General features: G+C 36.1%; 1 protein-coding gene across 2 annotated transcripts in view; it reads right to left on the reverse strand.

Annotated features, from left to right (window-relative positions):
• Positions 1 to 26,424, reverse strand: part of MED14 (mediator complex subunit 14) — a 79,648-nt gene that overhangs the window by 36,649 nt on the left and 16,575 nt on the right. For both annotated transcript variants that reach the window (XM_058291707.2, XM_058291708.2), the window contains exons 8-15: positions 26,016 to 26,148; positions 24,682 to 24,832; positions 24,089 to 24,200; positions 21,420 to 21,545; positions 19,940 to 20,018; positions 8,755 to 8,914; positions 6,491 to 6,685; positions 1,049 to 1,183 (exon numbers count right to left, since the gene is read on the reverse strand). In XM_058291707.2, coding sequence (XP_058147690.1) covers positions 1,049 to 1,183; positions 6,491 to 6,685; positions 8,755 to 8,914; positions 19,940 to 20,018; positions 21,420 to 21,545; positions 24,089 to 24,200; positions 24,682 to 24,832; positions 26,016 to 26,148 — 1,091 coding nt within the window. The remainder of the gene's footprint in view (positions 1 to 1,048; positions 1,184 to 6,490; positions 6,686 to 8,754; positions 8,915 to 19,939; positions 20,019 to 21,419; positions 21,546 to 24,088; positions 24,201 to 24,681; positions 24,833 to 26,015; positions 26,149 to 26,424) is intronic.

Consider the following 26,424-nt stretch of genomic DNA (forward strand, 5'->3'; position numbering starts at 1 on the left):
AGCCCAAAGCAAGGGTCAGCAAACTACCACTCACAGGTCAAATCTGGCCCATTGTCTGTTTATGTAAATACTGTTTTATTGGATCACAGTCAAATTCATTTATTTACATATTGACTATGGCTGCTTTCCTCCCCCTAAAAGAGTTTTGAATAGCTATAACAGAAACCATATGGTTCACAAGCCTAAAATATTTACTCTTTGGTCCTTTACAGATAGTCTGCCAATCTCCACTCTAAAGCATAAAGATATTTTGAACAAGTCTTCCTAAGGCCATCACCATGAGCCCAATGGAAGTAATCCTTCTACAAGTTTCCACATCTCTTCTTCTTCACAGCAATTTAAAGGGAGGGATATTCTTACAAAAATGTGAAACTTTAAACTAGAAGGAAATAATTAAGGTTTTAGAGTGTCCCTTTTGAAGGGCTGCCAACCCTTAGTCAAAAGCCCTCTTTGGGAATATAAAAATACAGGTTCTGTTACCTTCTTTTACTTTCATGTTTGGGGGTTTTGCTGGCTATCAGAACTACGTATTCTTGAAAGACTAATTATACCTAAGTATATTGCTTCTTCCATGGCAAAAAGTAAAAATTTAGTTTAGTTTATTATTCTTTCTAGACCAGCTTCTCAGGAAAAAATCCAAATTTACTAGTACTTAAGCAATATGCACAGTTTCAGTAACTCAAGAATAAGCTACCCCGTTATCAACTAACCATTCTTAATAGGATTAGACAATGCTTCCACTACGTAGTATATAAGTAAGACATTAAATCTTAAAAGTTGTCCATATTTTTTTCACTGGGAAGGATTAGTTTCCATTCCCATAAAGAACAGAAGGCCCAGAATTTTGAATCGAACAAACAAAATAATTTAAGTTTGAGGGTATTTTACATGCACACCATCAGATGCTTAGTTTTAACCCCCCAAGCCCCAAAATAAACAGGCTCATGATCATTCTGGTTCTCCTAATAGAATCCATGTACCTTTCAAAATACACTTTTAAAAATGACTCCTTAATATACAGTACCCGAAACTGTTTTAAAAAAATTACCTCCAATCGAAGTCCTACAAATGGCATATTTGTATCACACATAGCGACAAAGTGAGCTAGAACTTTATTAAAGGCACACATTTCTCCTGATCGTTTGGTTTTCTTGGGTTCCACTGGACATGAATCACCAGACAACTAGAATTTAAGAACACAAGTGGGTAAAAAAGAACATGTGATGCAATTAATTAAAGCAGTTAAATTTCTATAGCAATAATGTATGTAGAATTTTTAATTAGCTTCATTGTAAAAGTATGGAAATGGACAGAGTTTATGGTAACACAGTAAAGTGAGTATAACAAACAAAGTTGGTTTATAAATGGGATTGTAACTGAAAGGGGTACCCTGGGGATGTAAATGTGAATTGAAAGAAAGCTCGAGAATAATCTAAAAATGAAATAACAGTGAACCCAGAGAAGGAGAAGTGTGGTTAATAGTATAAATACAAGAATGTTCTTCTATGAACTAGAACAAATGTACACCACTACATGCATGAGAAAAATACAATTAATATAATTACAGACTATAGTTATCAGCAATATTGTAATATTCTTGCATCAATGTCAAAGAAGGTACTGTGTTAATAATAAAGGGGTATGGAAAACATATACCAACTGTATGCTACAGACCATAGTTAGTGGTAACAGTCTAATGATGTTCTCTCATAATATGTAGCAAATGTACCATAATATTCTAATGTGTTGGTGGAGGGGTGTTACATGGGAATTCTGTACATTGTATATGATTGTTTTGTAAGTTCACTTCTCTAATTAAAAAAATTCAACCAGCAAGATGGTGGCAGAGTAAGGAGCTCCTAGAGTCATCTCATGCTACAGGACAGTTAGTGACCACCCAAAGCTATCTAAAGCATCTGTTTGGGGGCTTCAGGCGACCAGAAGAGCAACCTGCAACATCCTTGAAAGAATGGAAGGAGATTGCCCATCTGCAGAGAAGATTCGTAAGTAAAGCATTCTATGCCCTGGAGGCTGGTGCCCATCCTCCAATGGCAGTATAAGCCACCTCGGGAGCTATTCCATGGCTGGAGTTAGAAGCTCCACTTCCCAAAAAGGGACGAAGAGAAAATTGGACACTAACTTCAGCTACTGATTAGTAAACTTGGCTGGCTAAAGTAAAAATCCTAAGAAAGCTAAAGCTTGAGCCTGTCCAAGTCAGAAAGAGGCCAGTAGCCACCATTTTAACTCTGCCCCTAGCACTAGGGGAAGCAGGACAGACTGAAAATCACAGTGCTGGTAGGGACCAGCTTCTTTCCATCTGAATCAGACTGCAGCTCTAGGATAAGCCCTAGCCCCACTTCCGGCAGGGAGGAAGCTATGGGGACCTGCATCAGCCTCCTTGGGAAAATACAGGCCACAACACAGAGGCCAGTGATCATCCTACTCTGGCGGTGCAAGCCTCCTCGGGAGCTATTTTGTGGCTGGAATTGGAAGCTCTATTTTCCAAAAACAGGGAGGAAGAGATGGTTGGCCACTGATTTCAGCTACTGACTAGTAAATCTGGCTGGCTGAAGTATAACCCTAAGAAGAGCAAAACTTTGAACCTAACTTGTAAAGAGGATGGTAGCCAACATCCTGGCATGAGGGGAAGCTGGGTGGACTGAAAATCATAGTGAAGATGGGGACCAGCTTCTTTAACCTAGATCGGCCTGCAGCCCTAGCTTAGGCTTCAGCCCCACCTCTAGCAGGGAGGAAGCTGGAAGGCCCTGCACCAACCTCTCTGGTTAACTGCAGGTATATGTGGCTGGCACAGACTGAACAGTCAGAAGTCTACCAGGGCAACTACAGTCATTTTGGACCCACATGGCATAGATTGCTGCCCACGCCTGCAGCTCCATCCCTGCCCTAGGCAGGAGAGAAAAGGGCATGAAGCTTCATCAGACTCTCTGGGGAACTACGTCTAGGCATGCACGATTTGGATTACTACACAAGGCTGTGGCTCTGTCCCTACTCCGACAAAGAGAAAGTTGGGAGATGTGTCAATGGTCCCTGGGGAAATGAGGGCAGCTTGAGCCTCCACAGCTTACAGCACCAACTACATCTTCGGCTCCTACTACACAACCAGCAAAGGAGAAAGGGCAAGAAAGCCCTAAACTAAAGAGAGAGGATGCACCCAGAATAAACACATCTAGTAAACCAGACGCCAACACACTAACAAAAAATTACAATCCACACCGAGAAACAGGAAGATACGGCCCAGTTAAAGGAACAAGATAAGCCTCCAGATGACATGAAGTAGTTGAGACAACTAATCACAGATGTTCAAACAAATCTCGTTAATAAATTCAGTGATACGGTTAAAGAGAAAAAGGATATTAAGAAGACATTGGATGAGCACAAAAAAAAATGTGAAACCACAAAGAAAAATAACAGATTTTATGAGAATGAAAAGCACAATAAATGAAATTAAAAATATACTGGAATCATAACAGATTTGAGGAGGAAGAAGAAGGGATTGGTGAGCTTGAAGAAATGGCCTCTGAAAGTGAACATACAAAAAACATATGGAGAAAAGAACAGAAAAAATTGAACAAGGTCTCAGGGGCAGAAGGAATATTTTAAAAAATAATGGTAGAAAATTTCCCAACCCTATTGAAGGACATGGATATCCATGTCCAAGAAGCACAATGTACTCCCATCCAAATAAATCTGAATAGGTTAATTCTGAGACACACACTAATCAGAATGTTAAATGCTAAAGACAAGGAAAGAATTCTGAGAGCAGCAAGAGAAAAGCAACGCATAACACATAAGGGATGCCCAATAAGATTAAGTGCCGATTTCTCATCAGAACCATGGATGCAAGAAGACAATGATATATTTAAGATACAGCAAGAGAAAAACTTTCAGCCAAGAATCTTATATCTGGCAACTGTCTTTCAAAAATGAGGGTAAGTTTAGAATATTCACAGATAAACAGAAACTGAGAGAGTTTGTAACCAAGAGACTGGCTTTACAGGAAATACTAAAGGGTGTGCTACAGCCTGAAAAGAAAATACAGGAGAGACAGGCATGGAAGAGTCAAAAATTAAGATTATATCAGTAAAAGTAACTAAAAGTGTCAAAAGAGTGATGAAAATATGACATATAAAACCGAAACATTTAGGAATAAACTTAACCAATGGTGTAAAACACTTGTACTCAGAAAACTACAATTCATTTTTAAAAGAAATAAAAAAAGACCTAAATAATTGGAAGAACATTCCATGCTCACATATTTAAAGACTAAATATCATTAAGATGTCAATTCTACTCAAATTGATATACAGATTCAATGCAATCCCGATAAAAATTCCAGCAGCATTTTTTAAATAAATGGAAAACATGATTATCAAATTTATTTGGAAGTGTAAGGGGTCCTGAATAGCCAGAAATATCTTAAAAAGGAAAAGCAAAATTAGAGGACTCTCACTTCCAGACTTTTAAATTGTATTACCTAGCCACAGTGGTAAAAAACAGCATGGTACTGGCATAAAGACAGACACATAGACCAATGGAACTGAACAGATGGCTCAGAAACAGACCCTAATATCTATGGTCAAGTGATTTTTGACAAGCTGTCAAACTCACCCAGCTCAAGGAGAACAGTCCATTCAACAAATGGTGCTGGGAGAACTGGATATGCATAACTAAAAGAAGGAAAGAGGACCCCTATCTTACACCTTATACAAAACTTAACTCAAAATGGAACAAAAACCTAAATGTAAAAGCAAGAAACATAAAGCTTTTAGAAGAAAATGTAGGAAAATATCTTCAAGACCTGGTAGTAGGTATTAGATTCTTAAAGGAGAAAAGAGGAGGACTGAGATGAACTACTGATGTTTAAAGTATGTAGAAGTTTTAATTAACTTTACTGAAAAAGTGTATAAATGTATAGAGTTGACAGTAACACATTATAGTGAGTAATATAGTGCTTTATAAATGGGAATGTGGCTGAAAAGGGTAGTCTAGGGATGGAAATGCCAATTGACAGAAAGCTAGACGATAATCTAGGGACTGAATAACACAGTAAACCCAGAGATGGATGAGAATTGTGGTTGATAGTACAGATTCAAGAGTGTCCTTTGTGAACTAGAGCTGGTGGACATCACTTTTGTAGGTGGTGGGAATGTGGAGAAGTATGGAAAAAATACAACTGGAGTGACCTATGGACTGTGGTTAACAGTAATAATGTAACATTCATGTATCTATGCCAAAGATGTACTGTGTTGATAATGGGGAAGTATGGAAAAATAGTGCTGAATGTACACTATGAACTTGGTAATAATCTAATATTAGCTCATAACCTGTAATAAAAGTTCTACCACAGTGTAGTGTGTTGATAGAAGGGCATTATATGGGTTTTCTGCACATGTGCATGACTGTTTTGTAAGTTTACATCTTCTGTCATAAAAATATATTTAAAAAAATAATAATAAGGTAGGTTGGGAGAGAAATATCCCAAATGCAAGATAAGGACTATAGTTAGTAGTATGATTTTGATGATATTCTTTCATAATTTATAACAAATGTCTCACAACAATGCAAGGTATTGGTGGTGGGTTGACGTATGGGAACCCTATATGATGTTATGCATATTTGCTTCATAAGTTCACAACTTCTACTATACATTTATTATTTATGTTCTCGTATAAATGATATATTAATAATAATAATAATAATAGGGTGGGTTGGGGGGAAAATATACCAAATGTAAGATACTTTGGTTAGTAGTAATATTTTGTGGGTGTTCTTTAATCATTAGTTAAAAATATTTCACAACAATGAAAGGTATCTGTGGTAGGGTGAGGTATGAAAGCCCTGTATGTTATGTATGTTTTGTAGTTCACAACTAATACTATACACTTATTGTTTACATATGATATACTTCAATAAAAAATACATATATATTTTAAATTACTATAGTAAACTTCAAACCTAACCAAAACAAACATTGATTTATTCATTCACCAACGGCTTATTGAGCAAATACTGAACAAAACACTAATAATTTAGTGGTAACTATTGTGTGTTTAACAAATTCTAGTCTGGAAAATGGTATATAATTAAGTAAGTGATTAAAAGAGAAGCATGTTGGAGAGCAGATGCAGCTCAAGTGGTTGAGTGCCTGCTTCCCATGGACGAGGTCCAGGGTACATTTCCTGGTACCCTCTAAAGACAAAACAAACAAAGAAATGAAAAAATCAATTCTCACTGGGGAACAGATAAAGCTCAGAGGCTGAGCATCTGCTTCCCATGTATGAGGTCCTGGGTTCAATCCCTGGCACCTCCTTAAAAAAAAGAGAGAGAAGCATGCTCAAGAAAAGCCTTGTTGCTGCCCAACTGCTTAAAAAAAACTCTAATTGCTTCCCACATTAAGAATGGTTAAAAAACACAACAAAGTTAATTTAATACACAAAATTTCTGTGCTTATTCCCATATGTGAGCAGACCTTGCGCTTGGTACCAGTTCTGGGTTGTTTCCCGGGTTTTGTACGAAAAACCAAGTCCTCAATGTTGTCCTTGAACTGCTGCAGCAGGAGTGCCATGACAGGGCTGTCTTCACGCTCTGCACTGTTTACAGACATGAAGTAGTACTTGTATGCCAGTTGTGTGGGTTTATTGGGAACCTCCAACATCTCTACAACCTAAAGAAACCCAAATCAGGAATGAGACTCAGAGAAATAATATGTGTTAGATATTTTCCTCTTTATAGCAAATGGAGCTCAGAATTACACATCTAATGTAAATCAACCATGAGGCCAAAAAAAGGACTTATCAAATTTTACACTAAAAAGGCTGCATTAGGGAAACGGACTTTGGCCCAGTGGTTAGGGCGTCCGTCTACCACATGGGAGGCCCGCGGTTCAAGCCCCGGGCCTCCTTGACCCGTGTGGAGCTGGCCCATGCGCAGTGCTGATGCGCGCAAGGAGTGCCGTGCCACACAGGGGTGCCCCCCGCGTAGGGGAGCCCCACGCGCAAGGAGTGCACCCATAAGGAGAGCCGCCCAGCGCGAAGGAGGGAGCAGCCTGCCGAGGAATGGTGCCGTCCACACTTCCCGTGCTGCTGACAACAACAGAAGCGGACAAAGAAACAAGACGCAGCAAAAAGACACAGAAGACAGACAACCGGGGGAGAGGAGGGGAATTAAATAAAATAAAAATAAATCTTTAAAAAAAAAAAAGGCTGCATTGTTACTGTATATAAATCAAATGTCAATAAAAGTGACCAATAAACCAAAAATAAAAAATAAAACTAAACTAACTGGAAAATAATTAAAAAGGAAAGCAACTGCCAGAAGCCTTTCCCTGTTATTCTTAATGTCCATGGTAGAAGCTCTTTCCATTTTGATGGATTTATCATCCCATAGTCATAAATCTGGAGAATGTGATTAAATACAGATTTGGTCTGAACTATGTGAAACAATCTATTGCTTTGTAATAAATCACTGGCCTTCAAAACCAAAGTCTAGCTTTTTGTTGATGCTAAATAAGGTCAGAAAATAATAAAATATAACCATTTAATTTGATTTGTGTGTGGCTAAGCGTAAGAGATCTTTGTGTATTTCCAGGTTTGGCTGTTCCACATGTATTGTGCATATCATTTCACATGTAGACCAGGCAGCTCACTGAGAACTGCAACAAAAGCTTTTTGCTGTTTGCTAAATTTAGTTCCACAGCTGGTGTTTTAAGACTTCAAAAAAAGTCAAATTCACATCAAAGACATAGATATATTAGTCTACATAGGCAATCCTAACTTAAGATATGTTAGGCTACATGGGATATCTTTCAAAGATAATATCTTTAAGCAGTATAGCTTAAATCCTTAAAAATTGTTCTCCCATTACCTTCAACCAATAATCCTTAAATTTTTCAAGCACCTTTGGTTCTTAGCCAAAAGTATCAACTTGGTGTACCAGAAATTTTTACAGAAGGGAATATATTTAGGGTGAGCTCATATTTTGAATTCTTGCAAATTTTAACGCATTTGAAGATCTCAAGGAAACTAACAATACCTAGGAAAAGTAAAAAAGGAATAAGAAAAGATCCTACTGTGCCCTGAAAATTACATGCAATCAATAAAATGGAATATGCCTTCAAGCAAGCAAGGATGAAAAATTAATATTCAGCCAGTCTAAATTTATAACCAGCCTAAATTTATAAGGCTGCATTATGCAAGTTAACATTCAACTAAAACCAAATAAGTTTATCTTGATTGCCAATACATCTCCAAACCTTCACGGTAGTTCTTCCCAATTTTTTTCTTCTTACACAAAAGGAGATGCCTCATTCCAATCAGAAACCAGGCCTCACTCACTAGCTGCTGAGGGTAGGGAGAGGGAAGAAGAGATATGATGTGGGGGCATTTTTGGGACTTGGAGTTGTCCTGGGTGGTACTGGAGGGACAGATGCTGGCCACTGTATGTTCTGCCATGGCCCACTGGGTGAACTGAGGGAGAGTGTAAACTATAATGTAAACCACTATCCATGTGGTGCAGCAGTGTTCCAAAATGTATTCACCAAATGCAATGAATGTGCCACAATGATGAAAGAGGTTGCTGATGTGGAAGGAGTGGGGTGAGGGGGGTGGGGGGTATATGGGGACCTCATATTTTTTTAAAAAAAGAAGAAAAAAATGTAAAAAAATAAATAAACCATTCAAGACACTAATAGAATTACTGAACTCAATCGACCAAATCACCCTTTTGCATACTTACAATGTAGTACTGTGGAAGACGGGTAAGTTTAATAAACAGCTTATTCTTAGAAAGGTTTCCAACGGGATGGGTTGAATAATTGGAAAGCTGCAATGTTTCACTGCTTATTGTAGGCAGATGTTTTATAGATTGTTTGCAACGCTGTTGTCCAAGCCAAAACCTTAATTTAAAAGAGATAACCTACATCACAAAATCATAGATATTCCTGATTCACTGTGTGCTACTGATTCATAAGTAGATTACTAAAGACCAAGAAAACACCAATTAATCGAAATTTAACTGAACTAGTAAAAGGATACAAAACCATAATGATGAATTATTTTTCCACAGTTCTGTATTGGATTTTCAGTTCTAGTTATAGTCTAAGAAGTTTAAACTGCAAGGTGAATGATTTTGGTTAGTTATAAGGAAGAATTATTAGTATTAAGGCTGAGACACTATATCAGTTTATTATAGAAAATGACAGATTTCCTATGATTTAAAGAGAGCACAAATTAACCTCAACATCCTTTGTGATTATGCCAATTACCACTGCATGCATACTTTGGATGGACTGTATGCTTTATTAATATGTAACAATAAAATTGGTTTGTTAAAAAAAAAACCCAAGTATTTATAAAGCAAAACAGAACCTCATTTTTTTCTGGTATCACTGGAGATACATATTTCACAAATATTAAATCTCCTGATAACTGTAGGTTTCTAAATTTTATGGAAATATATTACAACCTCCCCACCCTATTTATCAGAAAATACTAGATAGTTTGACATCAAATATTATACTGTACTGCTAAGCAAGAATTTTCTTGAAGGTAACATAGTAGAAGCTGTCTTTCCCTATGCTAAATAGCCCCCAGTACATTATACTTTCTGAATTTTCAAACTGTCTATGTGTAAAGTACCTAAAAGACCCAGTAGGCAGCAGTTAAGTGTTAATTACCTTCTCTCTCTCTCTCTCTCCTCCTTTTCAGTTAAGCCACCCAATTTCACTTTGATTCTTTCACTACAGTACCCTCATTCCCTTTATTTCATTATCAATCCCAGGGCTAGGAAACCATATATAATTATGTGAAAACAGGTAAAGTGACTGGCTCACAAACTTACTGATACACAGTGAGAGACCTACAGAAAATGAGAATACATATTTTGAAACTTTTCACAGCAATATAACAATACCACAACGTTCAAGCTCATAATTAGTAAACTTGCCTTGGTGAATAGGGTATAGATGAGCTGGGTTGTTGCTGCAGGCAGGTGGTGAGTCATATGTGGTACAAGCTGTGTACTAGTCATGTGTAGTAAACCATGTTATAATGGATGGTATTTTAAGTGTAGCTTGCCAACTGGTATCCAAAAGTATATAAAATCTAGAAACTTTTTTTTCATTGAAAGACAACAAATTTAACTATAATTCTTCATGGTAAATTGCTGAAAAACTCACTACTAATGAAGGAATGAAGATGAATTTTGAAAATGCATCACTTACTTCATTTTGTTTTTACCTTTTTTGGAGGTACTGGGGATTGAACCTAGTACACTGTATATGTGAAGCAGGAGGTTAACCCCTGAGCTATACCCACTCCACTTACTTTGGATAAAAGTTTAAAAATGAATATCCTGAACTTGTTAAAATTGCTTAAAAATCTCTACTTCCATTCCCATTAACATACTTTGTGAAACTAATGTGGGCTATGGGTGGGAGGCTCTTTGTCTCTTCAGAGATAACCTAAGCTGTCTGACTTCTGGGTGTGAGACCGTAAGAGGCTGCAGTCCTGTCCTTGCTGACCATGGCAACGACTCTCAGTCCCAGGAAACAGTTTAACAATGCAAGGTCTATAAACTTTAAGTATTCAGGGGAAATGCAAACCAAATATGTTAAAAGCTTATCTAGAATGTATGAAGTCCATACTAAAAACTTACCTAGGATGTAGAAGATATATGCTAATTCAAGCCTATTGAGAACTGAAACAAAAGGACCATTTGGCCTTTCCTCTCTGTGTAAAAGGGATTCAAAAATCTTGTTCCGGGCGGGATTGAAACAGAAAGCTCCGGAGTCCGGCCGGCCAACAATAAACCCCATTTTTCCTTCTCAAAATCATCCCTGAGTCCTGGCCTCTCTCTACGAAAATAAATGAACCTCTCTCAAATTCTACATTTTTGGCGACTCTGGTGGGACTGCAAACGAAGGCCAGAGACGGTAGCATTTTGCTGCCCCTTCCAAATCCCCGAGGAAGCTGGGAGGACTCGGGTGAACCCCAAATCTGGGCGCCCCTGGATTAAATTTAATCCAGAAAAGATGTGGGCTCCACCAGAATCTTCCCGACAAAAATCGAGGGCAATGGAAGGTCTGAAGAGAAAGATTCTGGGAACGAAAAAGAACTCCGAACATGGAAGAAGGTAAGACTCCCCGGGTGAGCACAGTCTGGAAAGCCCTAGCTTTAATTGCTAGGAAGGGGAGGCTGATCACTTCCCAAGAGAACCCTAGTAGCCCCAGAAAACTGGGGGGAAGCCGTTCTCTCTAGGTCTGGAAAAAGGAGAAAAACAAGGGAAAAGCCCTGGTGTTTTAGGTTTGTCTTAACTGCATGTTAGAATCTGGTACTGGTCTTATATCCACTACAGGAGTGGAGGCTTGATTTTAATAGGAAAGGTTGTTTATAGGTTTGAGTCCTAACGTCTGGAAATTGGTCTGGATTTAAAAAAAACAACTTGGTTACAGGAAAATGGATCGGCTTTTCTAGTGGAGCTTGGTCTGGGTGGTAAAGTTAAACAGTGGAAAAAGTCTAGCTGAAATCTTTTGTTATGGTGCTAAATTGTGAACGAATTGGCTTTATACCAAATGTTAAGTGTCCTAAGGTTTGTGATGGCTGTGGGGGCAGCCATGCTGAAAATACATATACAGAACTTGTGGTTCAGATTAGTGACCTTTGTGCTTCTGTCTGTGTCAGCTCAATGCTAGTGTTGGAGTTGTGTGGTTATGTAAAGTAGAATTCAGTTGAGGTGGAACCCTCCCTTGCCATTGGCAAGGGGGTGAAATGATTATGGGGCAAAACTGAGGAGTCTAGATGTTTGTACATGCTCTGCTGTCTTATCTCTGGTCTGCCCTTTTGCTGGGGCTTGGAGGTCCTCTGTGTCCGCACCACGCACCCAAGTTTGTTGGGGCTGCCCCAGTCAGGGTGGCTGGGTCCCTGGGAGAGTTGCCGTATTTGAGTAGGCTCTGTCTGCCCATTTTGGCTGAAAGATGGAAAGGGGGGAGCGGCTTGCCCCTTTCCAGTGAGTCCACACCTTCTATTCATAAGCCACATTCCTGTTTGATTGTTGTGCACGAAACTCCCTGGAAGGGGGGGAAGTGAAGGGTGTGAAAAGCAGAATCAGAATAAATGCAGTAAAGTTCCCTCCCTAGGGTGTCAAAGCCAAAATACGTTTGCATTCTGCCCAAGTTCTTAGAAGGTATTGTAGTAACTTTAAGTAAGAGAATGTGTTCCGTGAAGGTAAAATCAGTCTTAAAAGTATAAATAATTATAAAAGTTTAACAAAGCATTGTTTAAATTAAGGTATTTAAATGGCTAATTGCAGAAAGTCATTATTAAACAAAAACTGAATTGATAATAATAAAAGGTAATTTTATAATAATAGTAAGTAATTTTATAACAAGAAAACTTGTTGGCAGCCAGCCTCCCCTGCCAACTTGCTTCCAAAAAATTGTTTCTGGTATTACATGCTACTAAGTGTTTAAAGTGAAGGAAAGTTCATTATTTTAACACGCTTGTTTAGTATTAATGGCAATTATATGTTGTTAAGAAGTTTGCCTGGTAACTTAGTATGTGGGATATATGGAATGTGTTTTTATTGTCAAGGAAACAGAAGATGATTTTGTCCTAAGATAAAATGATTGATTATTGGAAAGAGTAGAGTGTGGGACAAAACCTGAATGAATACTGAAAGTGTAGAAGGTTTGTGGAAGGAAAATTTTTATGATTAAAATTAAGTAAGATCAATATACAAAAAAATCTGTTTTATCAAAATAGCTTCTTGTGCTTTAACCTCATCATTTCCTCAGTATTTGAAGAAGGGTCTTACCTCTTTTAAAAGAACATTATGTTCTAGAAATCAAATCCTGAAAAGTAGCTTTTTATTTCAAACTAACTGCAAGAGATTTATTCTTTTACCTTAAAAGAAAAATTAAAAGAAAAATTAAAGTAACAGTTAAGTTCATTTAATATGTTATAAGTCGAATGCAAAGTGTTTAAAGGGTTATAAAATTAACAGGTTTTAAAAAATTAATAAAAACTGTAACTAACAGTTAAAATCATTTATAAATGCATTTATATTATAAAACAGCAGAAAGATAATAACTGAAATTATAGCTGGGTGAATTTAGCCTGAAACTATTATTTAAGTGTAAATTCTAAACTAACCTTTTCTTTGTTCATGGTTACTTCAAGCCTAACTTCACCCCTTGCCTTTGCCTATGGTTATTTCATAATAGCTTCTGCCCCTACAGGCCAGAGAAGAGCTGGGACATCACTGTCTCCTGTCCTGATATTAGTAACCCTTTCTCTCATGAATTCAAGTGTAAACTAAATAAATTGCTGCCTGATGGAATAAGGTTAAACGACCGCTGGAGTTTTATTATCTCCAAAAACTGGGGGAAAATAGGGGGGAGGGGAGGGGGAGAAGTCTCCTGCCTTGACGGTCAGTGTTCCTATGAGTGGCAATTCATGAGAGAAACCAGTCTGTCTCCCTGAGGCTTCAAATAGCCTCAGTAATATATATAAAATTAATCTTGTTGCTTATCCAAAATTCTGCTAAATTCAAAGTAAAATATAAAGTTCTGAAACAAAAAATGGTGCTAAAGCATTGAGAACATTTTGGTTACAATCCATTAATTAAGAAAGAAAATTCTTGCATAAAACTGCATGGTCATAGTATAAAACTGCTCAGTCATAGTGCAAATTAAGAAAAGTTTCAGGAGTCTTCGAAATGTTTTGCAGTCACATTTGTTTTGTAAAAATTAAAAGTTTAACTAATGTTATACTTTTGTGTCAAACTATTCATGTCTGCCTATTTGCTCAAATTGTTGAGGTTAAATATGCAGTTATATAAATAATATATATTTCTGGACCCCAAATTAAGCTAAACAGTATATAAAATAATGCAAATTATAAGTAACATCAATGAGTTGTGTTTCTGTGTCTGCCCATTTGCTCAGTGTATGTCTTCATACATCAGGATAATAATATCAAATTAACATGAGAATTCTTAAAAGAGCTCTATTCAAATTGTTAAAAATTAAATATGCAGTTATATATGCAAATAAATATTCTTAAAGCCCAAATTAAACTAAGCAGGATGAAAAAGTCATATAGAAATCTGATTATAGAAACAATTGGAAAAGGGCCTCCTCTTTGCAAGAGCTTTAAAAGCAGGACTAGGTGTGGCAGATTAAACCTATCTACTAGGCTAGGAAATTAAGAATCAGTTTGCCCTGTAATTTCCCGGTTTAAACCTTTTGTCAGTCATAAAATGTAAAAAAACAAAGATTAGGTTAGTTTTCACATAAGGAAAAAAAATGTTGATTGGTGTAACCTGGCGGCCTGCTGCCTCAGTCTCCCACTCCTGGGTTGGACAGCAATGGAAGAAACCAGCTTAGGCCAGTCCTATGGGCAGTAGAAGGATGCCCAAGAAGGAGCTAGGTTGGTGCCATTTTGGCACTAAATTCTATTCCTTATATGACAAAGGGGAGCAGGTAAAAATGGTTGGAATGTGATAGAGGAAGCAGTTAAATCATAAACTTTTGTTCGGGAAAGTTAGATCTTCTCAGATAAAGTGTAACTTCTGAAGTATCCAATCTATAGAGAAACAGAGGAAGAGCTTGTGTGCTAGGCTTAAGGGTATAAATTGTGTCATTTTTCTTTGTTTGGGGTGCCAGCCATATCTGGCTCTGTGCCCCTTCTTGCAAGACTGAGAATAAATTCTTTTCTTCTCCACAATCTAGTGAGTCTTATTTTCTTCCAGAAGATTTCTTTCCAACAAAATAAAGGTAATTAGTGGCTCTATTAACAAATTTCAGTAAGTAAAGTCCATAAAAACTATGGAGTGATCTTTCCTGGATTATGATTAAACAAATTAAGTAATTGTGTAATGTGTTTTAAAACCTGGTAGTCAGTATGCTTTTAAATTATTCATTTTCATAACTTAAACAAAGAAAAGAAGTTTTTAGCTTCCTGTAAGGGAAAAAGAGAACATTTCTTGCATAAACTATAATGGTTTCAATTTTATTTGAGTGATATATGTGTTGCATTAAATTGTTTAAAATATATATAAAAACAAGGAATAAACTTTAACATTGTCAAACTCTTTTGTGCATTCAAACCAGGCCTTGAATACATTACAGGTGGCCTCTCCATGTGAGTTATTGGCTAGGCTGGTCACTGACCCCTCAATTAAAAATATGTGCTATATCAGCCTCTGGTTCTGCTCCTGAAGTCGATGGAAACTACGTTGCAGTTTCAAGCTCCTGCAGCAGCCAATGATGACTCGGTATAGCCAAGTGTACAATGGATATCGCCTCCAGACTGGCACTGTTCCATAGTGCCAGAGAGCACTATGCACCAGGCTAGTAGAATACTGGAAAATCTCTGTAAGATCAAGGATGCTGCGACTTGCTCACTGCGTGAAGAACATGCTTAGAGCCATGATTCCAGGATACTCTTAAGTAAAATTTAAACACAATTGGCATTATGGCCTGCTCTCATGGAGAGATAACGTAAAGTATTACAAACCTGAAACTTAAAACTATTAATTGCAACTCTAAATCCTTTGCATTAAGTAATAATACATTAATTAATATTAAGTGCTGTACTCTTATCCTGTACTAAATATATGCCTAATAATTATAACGTTATCTTTTCTATTTTAGATCAAGTGCAGAAATATATTAGACATTTTAAATTCCTAATAAATTCATTTTCTAAACAGTTAATAAACATGTCTATAAAATAAGGTGGCAGTCTCAGCCAGGCTGAGTCAACTTACTATATTCTACTGTACTCTACTGTGTCGCAAAAAGTTAGGCTTGCTTGCTAATAATGAGTCACCTATTGAACAAGTCAAAATTACTAAAAATTGTACAATTAAAACCAAAATGTAAAAAAACCTTTATTCTGTAGTTCTGATCACTCCCACAGCTAAAAACTAAGAAAATTTCCAACTTGGTGTACTAATCCTGAATGAAACCAATTGCCCAAAGGGTGCCAGTTCACCAGGAGCATCTGACAGAGCACATAAGTGCCAATCATTAAATGGCTTGAAATGTGTCTTCAAACAAAGATAAGTATTTATTGCAATTTCTCTCTAAAGATAAATAACATAGAAAAAGTATATATATATATACTGTTCCCACCAGTTTTTTTAAAAAGGAGTGCCAATCTTTATAAGCACCTAACCTTACCTCTGTAATCCAATGTTCTTTTTAAAAATGGGTATTCCAAATTTTTAATTAAGTTTGTTTCTTTCAGAATGAACATCTTATTAACCATATGAAAACTTCATGCAACTTCATACAGAATGCCAGATCCATCTTCCTCCAGTTAAAATAAAATAAGAGTTTTACACCTTGTTAGGCAATGACTACAGCCCATGGCCAGCAGGAAGCAGTTAAAGAAAAGAGATCATCTCCCTTCAGCACCCCTTTTAGATTAAAGGTTTAAACTCTCTATGGGTAAAATAAAATTAATAGATGGATCTGGAACCTGACTGGAAATCCACGTGAATGCTGGTGGCCCCAGGATGACTGCAGGGGGCCCCCACCCCAGGATTCTGCTGTCCAGAATGAAAACTTCTAAGAACAGTCCTGGATGCTACACTAGAGATTGATAAATAATCAAAACAACAAACAGCCATCCACCTAATAGCTCCAACAATAATTATGCCAAAGCTTAGCAAGTTAAACTTTGGCAAAGGGGGGGAAATGATGTGGGCTATGGGTGGGAGGCACTTTGTCTCTTCAGAGATGACCTAAGCTGTCTGTGACTTGTGGGTGTGAGATGGTAAAAGGCTGCAGTTCTGTCCTTGGTGACCATGGCAACGACTCCAGTCCCAGGAAACAGTTTAACAATGCAAGGTCTATAAACTTTAAGTATTCAGGGGAAATGCAAACCAAATATGCTAAAAGCTTATCTAGAATGTATGAAGTCCATGCTAAAAACTTACCTAGGATGTGGAAGATATATACTAATTAAGTCTATTGAGAACTGAAACAAAAGGACCATTTGGCCTTTCCTCTCTGTATAAAAGGGAATAAAAAATCTTGTTCGGGGCTCGGGATTGAAACAGAAAGCTCGCGAGTCCGGCTGACCATCAATAAACCATTTTTCCTTCTCAAAATCATTCCTGAGTCCTGGCCTCTCTCTACGAAAATAATTTAACCTCTCTCAAATTTTACAACAAGACTAATATCTACTAAAAGAAAAACATAGAAACGGGTAAGTCACTATCTTCTGTGCTTCGCATTATCATCACTCCATCACTCTAATCTAGAAAAGTTATTACAAGCAAGAAGCTCATTTGTCACTTACAAAATTTAAATATCAGTATACAAGGTATTTCATTCTTGACTTCCATTTTGATATAATTTTATGGAACAAAAACTTCTAGAGTGAAGTGATTTTCTGTATGAAATGCCTACATGTACACTTTAACTGAAAAAAAGTACACTTTAACTGAAAAAAACAGACATAAAATTACACTTCAATAATTATAATCAGAACCCTTTTATCCTGTTGGTTCTGATTATAATTATTGAAGTGTAATTTTATGTCTGTTGACTAAATTTTTTTTAAATTGGGGCTTATATTTTGTATGTGTTTTTTCATTTCTTTTTTTAGATTTCACTTTTACTCATATTATTAAAGATTAAGGACATGAAAAGATGCTCAACATAAGAGTCATTAGAGAAATGTCAATTAAAAACACAATGAGATACCTCTTCACACCCACAAGGATCACTATAATCAAAGACAGTAAGGGGAGCAGATGTGGCTCAAGAGGTTGAGTACCTGTTTCCCACCTGGGAAGTCCCAGGTTCAGCCCTGGTGCCTTCTAAAAACAAAAACAAACAATAAGCAAACGAAAAAACCAACTCAGGGGAGCCAACGTGACTCAGCAGTTGAGTGCCAGCTTCCCACATATGAGGTCCCAGGTTCAATCCCAAGCCCTGGTACCTCACAAAAAAAAAAAAAAAAAAAGTAAACAAGTGCTAACAAGGATGTAGAGATATGGAAACCCTTGTATATTACCAATGGGATTGTAAAATGGCACAGCCACTTTGGAAAATAGTTTGGCAGTTTCTTTAAAAAGTTAAAACAAAGATTTACTGCATGACCCACCAATTCCACTCCTAGGTATCTACCTAAGAGAAATGAAAACGTAAGCCCACACATAGACTTGCACATCAATGTTCACAGCAGCATTATTCATAATAATCAAAAAGTAAAAACAGCCCAATTGTCCATCAACTGATGAATGAATAAACAAAATGTGCTATTATCTGTACAATCGAATGGAATTCTACTAAGCAATAAAAAGGAATGAAGCACCGATACATGCTACAACATGGATGCACCTTGGAAACATGCTAAGTGAAAAAAGCCAGACACAAAAACTATATACTTTATGATTCCATTTACATGAAAAGTAGATTTGTAGTTGGCTGGGCTAGGAATGGGGATATACTGCAAACAAACATCTTTTTGGGGTGATGGAAATGTTCTATAGCAGGGATAAACCTTTTTTGTTCCATGGACCCCTTTCCCAGTCAGGTGAAAACCACAGACCCCTTACTAAGTCCAGATTATACTGTGTATTACTTAATAAATATATCACCCCCGCTCCAACATGTCCCTATAAGAACGTTTTTTTAAAATTTCAGTTCAAGTTCACAAACCCCTTGTTAAGAACCCGTTTTAAATGTTCTAAAAGTAGTTTATGGTGATGTTGAATTGTATGCTCAAAATGGGTAAATTTTATAGTATGTAAATTATACCTCAATAAATTGCTTTAATTTTAATTTCCCATGAGAGATTAGCGACAAACTGGTTATTCACCACAGATCATTTGAGAATTACTGCTCTACGTGCTTATAAGAGACTTTTTTAATAAATAAATTATAAGTTTACAGAAATACATCTCACAGGGCTTCAGTCCTTAGCTTTCTGGTTTTAAGGTTATATTTCTGCTGGCTGAAAGTGCAAGAACAAAGTCAAGTTAAGCAAGATGGCAATTGCTAAGCATGCATATTATTAAGTATTTAAACCTTATTTAGCCAAAATGCACAATAAAACATAAAAATGATGCTAAAACACTAAAAATTTTAAAAATTGCTACCCAGAATGACTATCCTTTTTCATACAGATAAACTAACAAATATTATTAAAATGCCTATATAATATTATCTGTTGGCATCCCCTAATAATAAAAGATTATTTGACTAAATTGAACTCTTCAAATATTTACAAAAGCAAAACTGGCAAAAGGAGAAGGGGAAGGCGACAAGATCACAAAAACAATAGATCCCACTGCACAGTCTTGGTCTTCTAGCCTCCCTCGTCTCCATTTGCCGGTTTTGGTTTTCAATTGCTATTATTTATTTTTATCCCCTGGAATTGTGTTTTATTAATTTTAAAAGACAGTTTGTTGCAGGTGCCATAATGGTACCTTTGTGTAACTGGGTGGTAATGAAACCTCTAGCTCCATTTTCAATTATATTTAGTTTAACAATGTAAGGCATTCATATTGAACGACAGTATTAGAGAAGCAAAAACCAGTGTTCTGTATCAGCTGGGAGAGTCATACCATGAATATTATCCTGGATAAGAACAAATAAGAACCTATTGCAGAAAACACCTGATACAAGAATCATTGTGTAAATGATTTGTAAAGTGCTTATACAGGAGAAAATGTGGCAAGGAATGAAAGCTAAGTGCCATGCCTATATTTGCTCTAGAGGGGAATCTGATATGAGGCACTACCATTTCGAAACTATTCCAAGAGAATTTAGATTCTAAGGTGCTCAAGTTTCTTGTCAAAAACCTTAAGGACAGTGACTGATCAATAGTAATGATGAAGAAAATATGTCATGTCAAAATAAGTCTTCATTTTTAGTGTTGAGTCAAATAAATAAGCTTACTTAAGTTGTTGAATCCAAGGAATGATCCGTTTCATATCATCATTCAAGGACTTCTCCATTTCATCCAGAGTTACCTGGTCTACAGAATACAGCACTTCCTCAATTAATTGCTTCTATGAAACACAAAATCTTTATCTAGGTCTTCCAAATTTTAAATAAAAATGATTTTTTAAAGGCAGAAAACAGTGTTACTTTCGAGTCAGAGAAAAGCTAAACTAAACACATCATTGGATATAAATCAACCTGATTTGTCTTCCCTCTTCATGTAGGGAGAGTTACAGTTAAGACAGCCATTAACAGCAAATGTACACTGGTAGGAAAAACAAGTAACAAACACATGAATTGATTCTTTGCCTACCAGTCTGGTTAATATGTTTAATTGACAGACACTTGAAGAGTGGACTTAGAACCTGAAAATAATAAAAATTAGGAAAGGCCAAATAAAAATCAGTAAAGGCCATAAATATGTTTATTTACTAAATACAAATGGCTGTGGCTGAAGATCAGCTTGCTAAATATGCTATTTAAGAGTTTTTAAAGACACTAGAAAATGCTAACAATAGAACGTTAGCAGAAAAGCAAGATACAAAAGGATTTTGATTTAAAAAAAAATTGAAAAATTAGAAGAACATATACCCCCTAAAATAATAATGATGGCTAAAAGGTGACCATTTTCTGTTTCTTCTCTCATTTTTATAAGTTTAGCCTTTTTATTTATGAGTACAAACTATGTTGATAATCAGGAAAACAGTTAAATAGACAGTTTCAAAGAACGAACAATTGCCCTGCTGGTTTGAACCAAAGATAGTTCATAAATTTGATGCAATTCAAAGTAATAAGTCCAGTTTTCCATGAGCAGTCCAGAGAAAAATCAATCTTCACAGCCATACAATATAACCAGACAACTTTTTATTTTAATCAATCTATTTAGCTTAATATTAATTTCAAACAGCAAATGTGCTAGTACATTCAAGAACGCTGATATGTTAGCAATACAAACACACTAAGTTCACAGTAAATAATCCATCATTTCAGAACACAGAACAAGTTAGAAATTAAACTTCAATTTCTACTGTATTTAAGCCAACAGATCTGTTAGGGATTTTCTGTTTCTACTACAGAAACACACTAATCATTAAGCAGAAAAAGTCCTTTCCTCCAGGACTCTGAAATCCAAGTCAGCTTAGATATTTATATTGTCATAAATATGTCGTCAGCCACAAATGACATTACAACCCCTTGCAGTCATTTCAATGTCACCCAGATACTAGTGAAATTTAACATCTGGTACAAGAAAACCCAATTAGTCCAGTTAAATTAGGGCCCCAAGGAACAGATGTCAGCTAGTTATTCCTTCCATACCTACTTTCTACACTGCCTACTACCACTCCTTCCAATACCTAATGGCAGACAACTTTTATTTTGCTTTTGTTTAAAACATTTTTCTTATACTGAATGAATTTATCATTGTGTAACTTACCAAGTCCATAAAGCATCAACTGGAACATTCCAGAATGCAAATCCACAAAAATATGTAGACACTCCGAACTACTGCAGGGCTCCAAGATAGGAACAATAAGAGCTGGAAGTGCTGTCTCTATGGAAGCTGAACAGTTAAGAAATAAAATTTGTATTTCCATCTGAATATCATCCCCCCAAGAAAATTATTTCTAAGTAAAAATAAAGCAACTATCAAATGATCCTTAATGTTAGAAGATAAGATTTTGCAAAATTTAGAATGGTACTATTATGTCAGTTGGTAGCTGGAAAGGAAGAATGCAATTTTCAATTTGACTTGAAGCAAATACTTTTCACAAATACTAAAAAAACTATAAGATTCCTTGAAAAGAAAGGGTTAAAAAAGCTAGTGAACATTTAACCTCATCAGGAAGCTGAGTTCCAGTTTTACTTTCACTTGGTAGTTACCAGTGAGTTCATTTTTCAGGATTATCTTTTTTATATAGTAGGAAGATAATTAGTTGTTTAGCAAATGAAATACATTTCATCTATAGCCTAAAGATTTTCAATACCTTTCTTTACAAAAAGAGAGGTTTTCTGGCACTTAGGACCCATGTATTTAAAAACAAACCAAAAAAAAAACCCTGAAAATTATTAAACATAACTGGTTATAGAGGAAAGAAAACATATTTTTTCCAAGTCACAGATAAGAACACAGGCAACTGCTAAATATATATGCCCAAAGCTGCCAACATACATGGATCTAGAGTTTCATAGTATTCCACCAGGCCCAATTAACTTTTCCCTTAATCCCACAAGTTGGCATAACAAAATCCAGCAAATGAACAAAGCACTGAAAGCACAGCAATTGTTGATCAGATTGAGGAGTTGTAGAACAACTATATTCCTCTGGTTACCAAGTTCCTCTAAAGTTATAGCTTTAGAAGAAAGGCAGTGAGAGGGGGTTGAGTGGTAATGTAGGTACAGCTTTTCACCAGGTGTGACTTCTTGCTACTTTGTCAAACAGGGACAATATCTTCCTGTCCATGCCAGGAGCCAGGTTGTTAGGAAGAAAAAACAAGCTTGTAAAGGTGCTTTAAAAAGCCAAGTGCTCAAAAAAGTATACATTATCTGCGTTGTTTTATGAATCAAAGAAACAAAGTAAAACCTCTATTAATTTCTAATAACTAAGATAAGTGAAATTACCACTAGTTTGCCTTACATATAAAAGAAATATAGGGGCTGGGATGGGGGTAGAAAATGAAGAGTTAATGCTTAATTGGTAAAAAATTTCTGTTTGGGAAGATAGGAAAGTTTTGGCAATGGATGGTGATGATGGTAGCACAACATTGTGAATGTAATTAATACCGTGAACTGTATATTTGAAAGTGGGAAATTTTAGGCTGTATGTCACCAGAATAAAAAAGAAAAAAATAAAAAAACACAAGAATTGTACATCACAAAGATGGAATCCTAATGTAAAAACTATGGACTAGAGTTAATATGTAAGTATAATAATATTGTTCTATCCATTGTAATAAAGTATCACAGTAATGCAAAATGTTACTAGAGAAGGGAAGTGGATGTGCCTCAAACAATGGGGCTCCTGTCTACCACATAGGAGGTCCAGGGTTCAAGACCCAGGGCCTCCTCGTGAAGGCAAGCTGGTCCATGTGGTGAGCTGGCCCATGCCAAGTGCTGCCCCACGCACAAGTGCTGCCCTGTTCAAGAGTGCTGGCCCACGTGGAGAGCTAACGCAGCAAGATGACACAACAAAAAGAGACACAGAGGAGAGATAGTAAGAGATGCAGCAGACCAGGGAACTGAGGTGGTGCAATACACTGACAGCCTCTCTCCCACTCTGGAAGGTCCCATGATCGGATCCCGGAGCTGCCTAAAGAGAATTACAAGCAGACACAGAAGAACACAAAGCGAACGGACACAGACAGCAGACAGTGGGGGAAGGGGGGAGAAAGAAATAAGTAAATCTTTAAAAAAAAAGTTAATAGGGAAAATGGGGATATGTGGGAACTCTGCAGCTTCTCACATTTTTATGTAAGTCTATAACTGCTCTAATGAAAACAAAGGAAAAAAGGAAACATCAACACAATAATTCAAAATATTGCAGGGAACATTTTTAATCAGATGAAAAGAAAATGCTTTCAAATATATATAATACATACTTCTATACAAATGCTTAATATGCAGGTCCAGGAGAATTCTTAAGTGTGACAAATTAGTTCAAATTAGTAATGTTTTGCTGAACTGATTACTTTAATATAACAAAAAGGGCCTACAGATTTGAAGCAGAGTTGGGGTAGAAACATATTTTTAAAGCACAGCCACTCTTAAAGTGTGACAATGGAATAAAACTAGTACAGGCAAAACTCAAAACTGAGTATTCCTGAAAAGACAGGGCATCAGGAAAGAATACAGATAACACAGTCCAAAAGATAGGAAAAACTCTGATGAATATCTATGAACATATTTTATGACCATGACTGCCCATGTCATTTTTTTTTTTACAGAACATAAAATACAACGTTTTTTAGCATATGTAAGGTCCTAATAAGCATTTAAAGGCAACTGGTTTTGCTAAAAATGGGGGGAAGGGGAACCTATGAATAAAATATAGAAGAGGGAATTAAAGGCAGGCAGATAGACAGAAATATCAGTTTTTAAAAAACCTACAGTTTTCATTGGCATTGATGCCTCTAAGGATGGCCTTCAGTTCCTGAAGCTTCTGATGAGCTCTTGCATGGACACTGTCAATCAGGAGTTTTTCTATTGATAAGTGATCAATCTGCATAAACAACAGAATCATATGTGCAATTTAAACATCTTTACTTTAAAAGCCTGAGAGTAAATTACTGTGTCTCTAGATATTTTCCTTTAGAATCACATTACGTGTTGATGAGTAAAAGAAAGCAAAATTAAAAATTAATTTACATGGCATTTACCACTGAAAGACTAGTTCACATTTTGACTATTCTGATCAGCTATCAAAGTAATCAAATGGCAGACTTTAAAAAGATAATGGTTGTCTTATCTAAGTTACAAAATTTGAAAGAACATCCTGAAAAACATCTTAAAAAATTATGTCATCAGATTAAAAAAAAAAACCACACAAATGTAGCAGCAGAACATTCACTTAAAAAAAGTTTCATAAAGGGTTTCAGGGATAATTAGTCAGATATTTGAAAGAATTTGTGCTAAAAGTTTAAGTATAAATGGTAAGCTGTATTATAACCAAACGAATACTAAAATATATTCAGGACTTTTACCTTCATGGCTCTTTCTACTAATTTGGAATCAGAAACTGGCAAAGGAGGATCATGAAAAATTTGTAAAGGCTTGGAGACATCATTCTCATCAATTTTAATTGTAACTTTGTGAACAGATGCTGTCCCTGTTTTTCTCCCAAGAACCTGTTGACTAAAGAGAAAAAGGAAGTACTAAGAATTTTTTTCAACATAGCCTATTAACTTTTGGAATAAAAGAGACATCTATTGTGCGCTTTAGTCAGAACCTGGAATATGGCAGGTCCTCAGTGTTTGTGGAGGGAATAAATAAATATTGGGAAGACAGTTATTCTGAAATCCAACACGGTATTTGAGTTAAACACAGAATTTAAAAAATAGAAAACAAGCACACAAATGTTGATATTCTCAAGCATACTCATATCACTTAAACAGAAAAATTTTTTTAAAAGGTATACTTCAAAGTATAAAACTGATAAACAAGCATATTTTTAAAAATTATACCCATGGGTTATATATATTTAGACTTGTCTATTAGCGCACCATTTTTTTTTTTTGTAACCTAAGAGTTAATTAACAATAGCATCTATGTATCTAGAATAGTCCTAGTGCCAGGCACTGAGGCAGTCAAATTTGTTGAAGGAAGTTCTTTACAATCCTAGGAATCAAAATTGTTTTTTCTTGTACTGGCTTCATTTTCTGCATCAAATGACTTTTTCATTAGATGTCATCTATACATAAACTGAATGTATTTGATCCTAGATTTTAAATAAGTACATGAGCTGATGGTGAGAAACCTGATTTTTATTTAACTGTGCGAAGATAGCATTATGCAGGCATTAGGCCATGGTAGTCAAGACGCATACTGGTGCAACAATGCCCGTGAAAACAAATCATGATTGAAGACTGGGAAAATATGAAGTGTTTGCCTTTGCAGGATTTCCATTATTTGTAGTCAACTTTATTCGTATATGCTGCTACCCAATATGGCAAGAAACTGTCAAATAAACTGTTTTCTGATCATTTTTCTTCCTTGCAAAAAAAAAATTATACTCAACAATCTTATCTAACGGCCTTTTGGCTCAGAGTAAAATAATCTCTCAAACTTTTTAAGAACAGTAAGTCTCAGTACAAATAGATGACAAGGTATTTAAAACATGCCATGTTCTTTAATAAAAAGGAGTCAGTTATGGATGTCCTATATGATCTATGTAACATCCTGAGATTTTACTATACAAAATCATGTATAGTGCTCAAGTTATTGGCAAGTTAAATCAGATGTACGAGTGAAAAAGAGAAACAAAAATACAGAGCATTTACAGATCTAGCAAGAAGCGCCCAAAACCAATTTTACTTACTTCCAAACTGAGAGGGAGAGGCACTTTCCAGCATGATACCTTTCCACCTGCACAAGGTCTCCCCACCGCTCTCGGATTAACATTAGAGTTTGAGAATGTAATACTTCTAACTGAAGTGATAAGCAGAAAGAATCTGATGGATTTTGTTAAGCAAATATAATATAATTTAGTACTCCAATAGCTACTCAAGTACAGGCAAACTTAATTTAATAGAGGCTCTCTTTCCAAAAAGCTGGCTATCAAGGAAATTTCTGGAATCACATTTCTCCACTGACTTATCCTAAAAAATGTTATAATTTGTGACATGATTTTTAGGGTTCAGGTTACCCCTTAATTCATCATAGTTTAGAGTACCAAAGTGTACTATCTTTAACTAACCACTTTGTTTTTACCCGCAAAGTCAACAGGA

The sequence above is a fragment of the Dasypus novemcinctus genome, chromosome X (genome assembly GCF_030445035.2).
Source record: "Dasypus novemcinctus isolate mDasNov1 chromosome X, mDasNov1.1.hap2, whole genome shotgun sequence".
Lineage (NCBI taxonomy): Eukaryota > Metazoa > Chordata > Mammalia > Cingulata > Dasypodidae > Dasypus > Dasypus novemcinctus.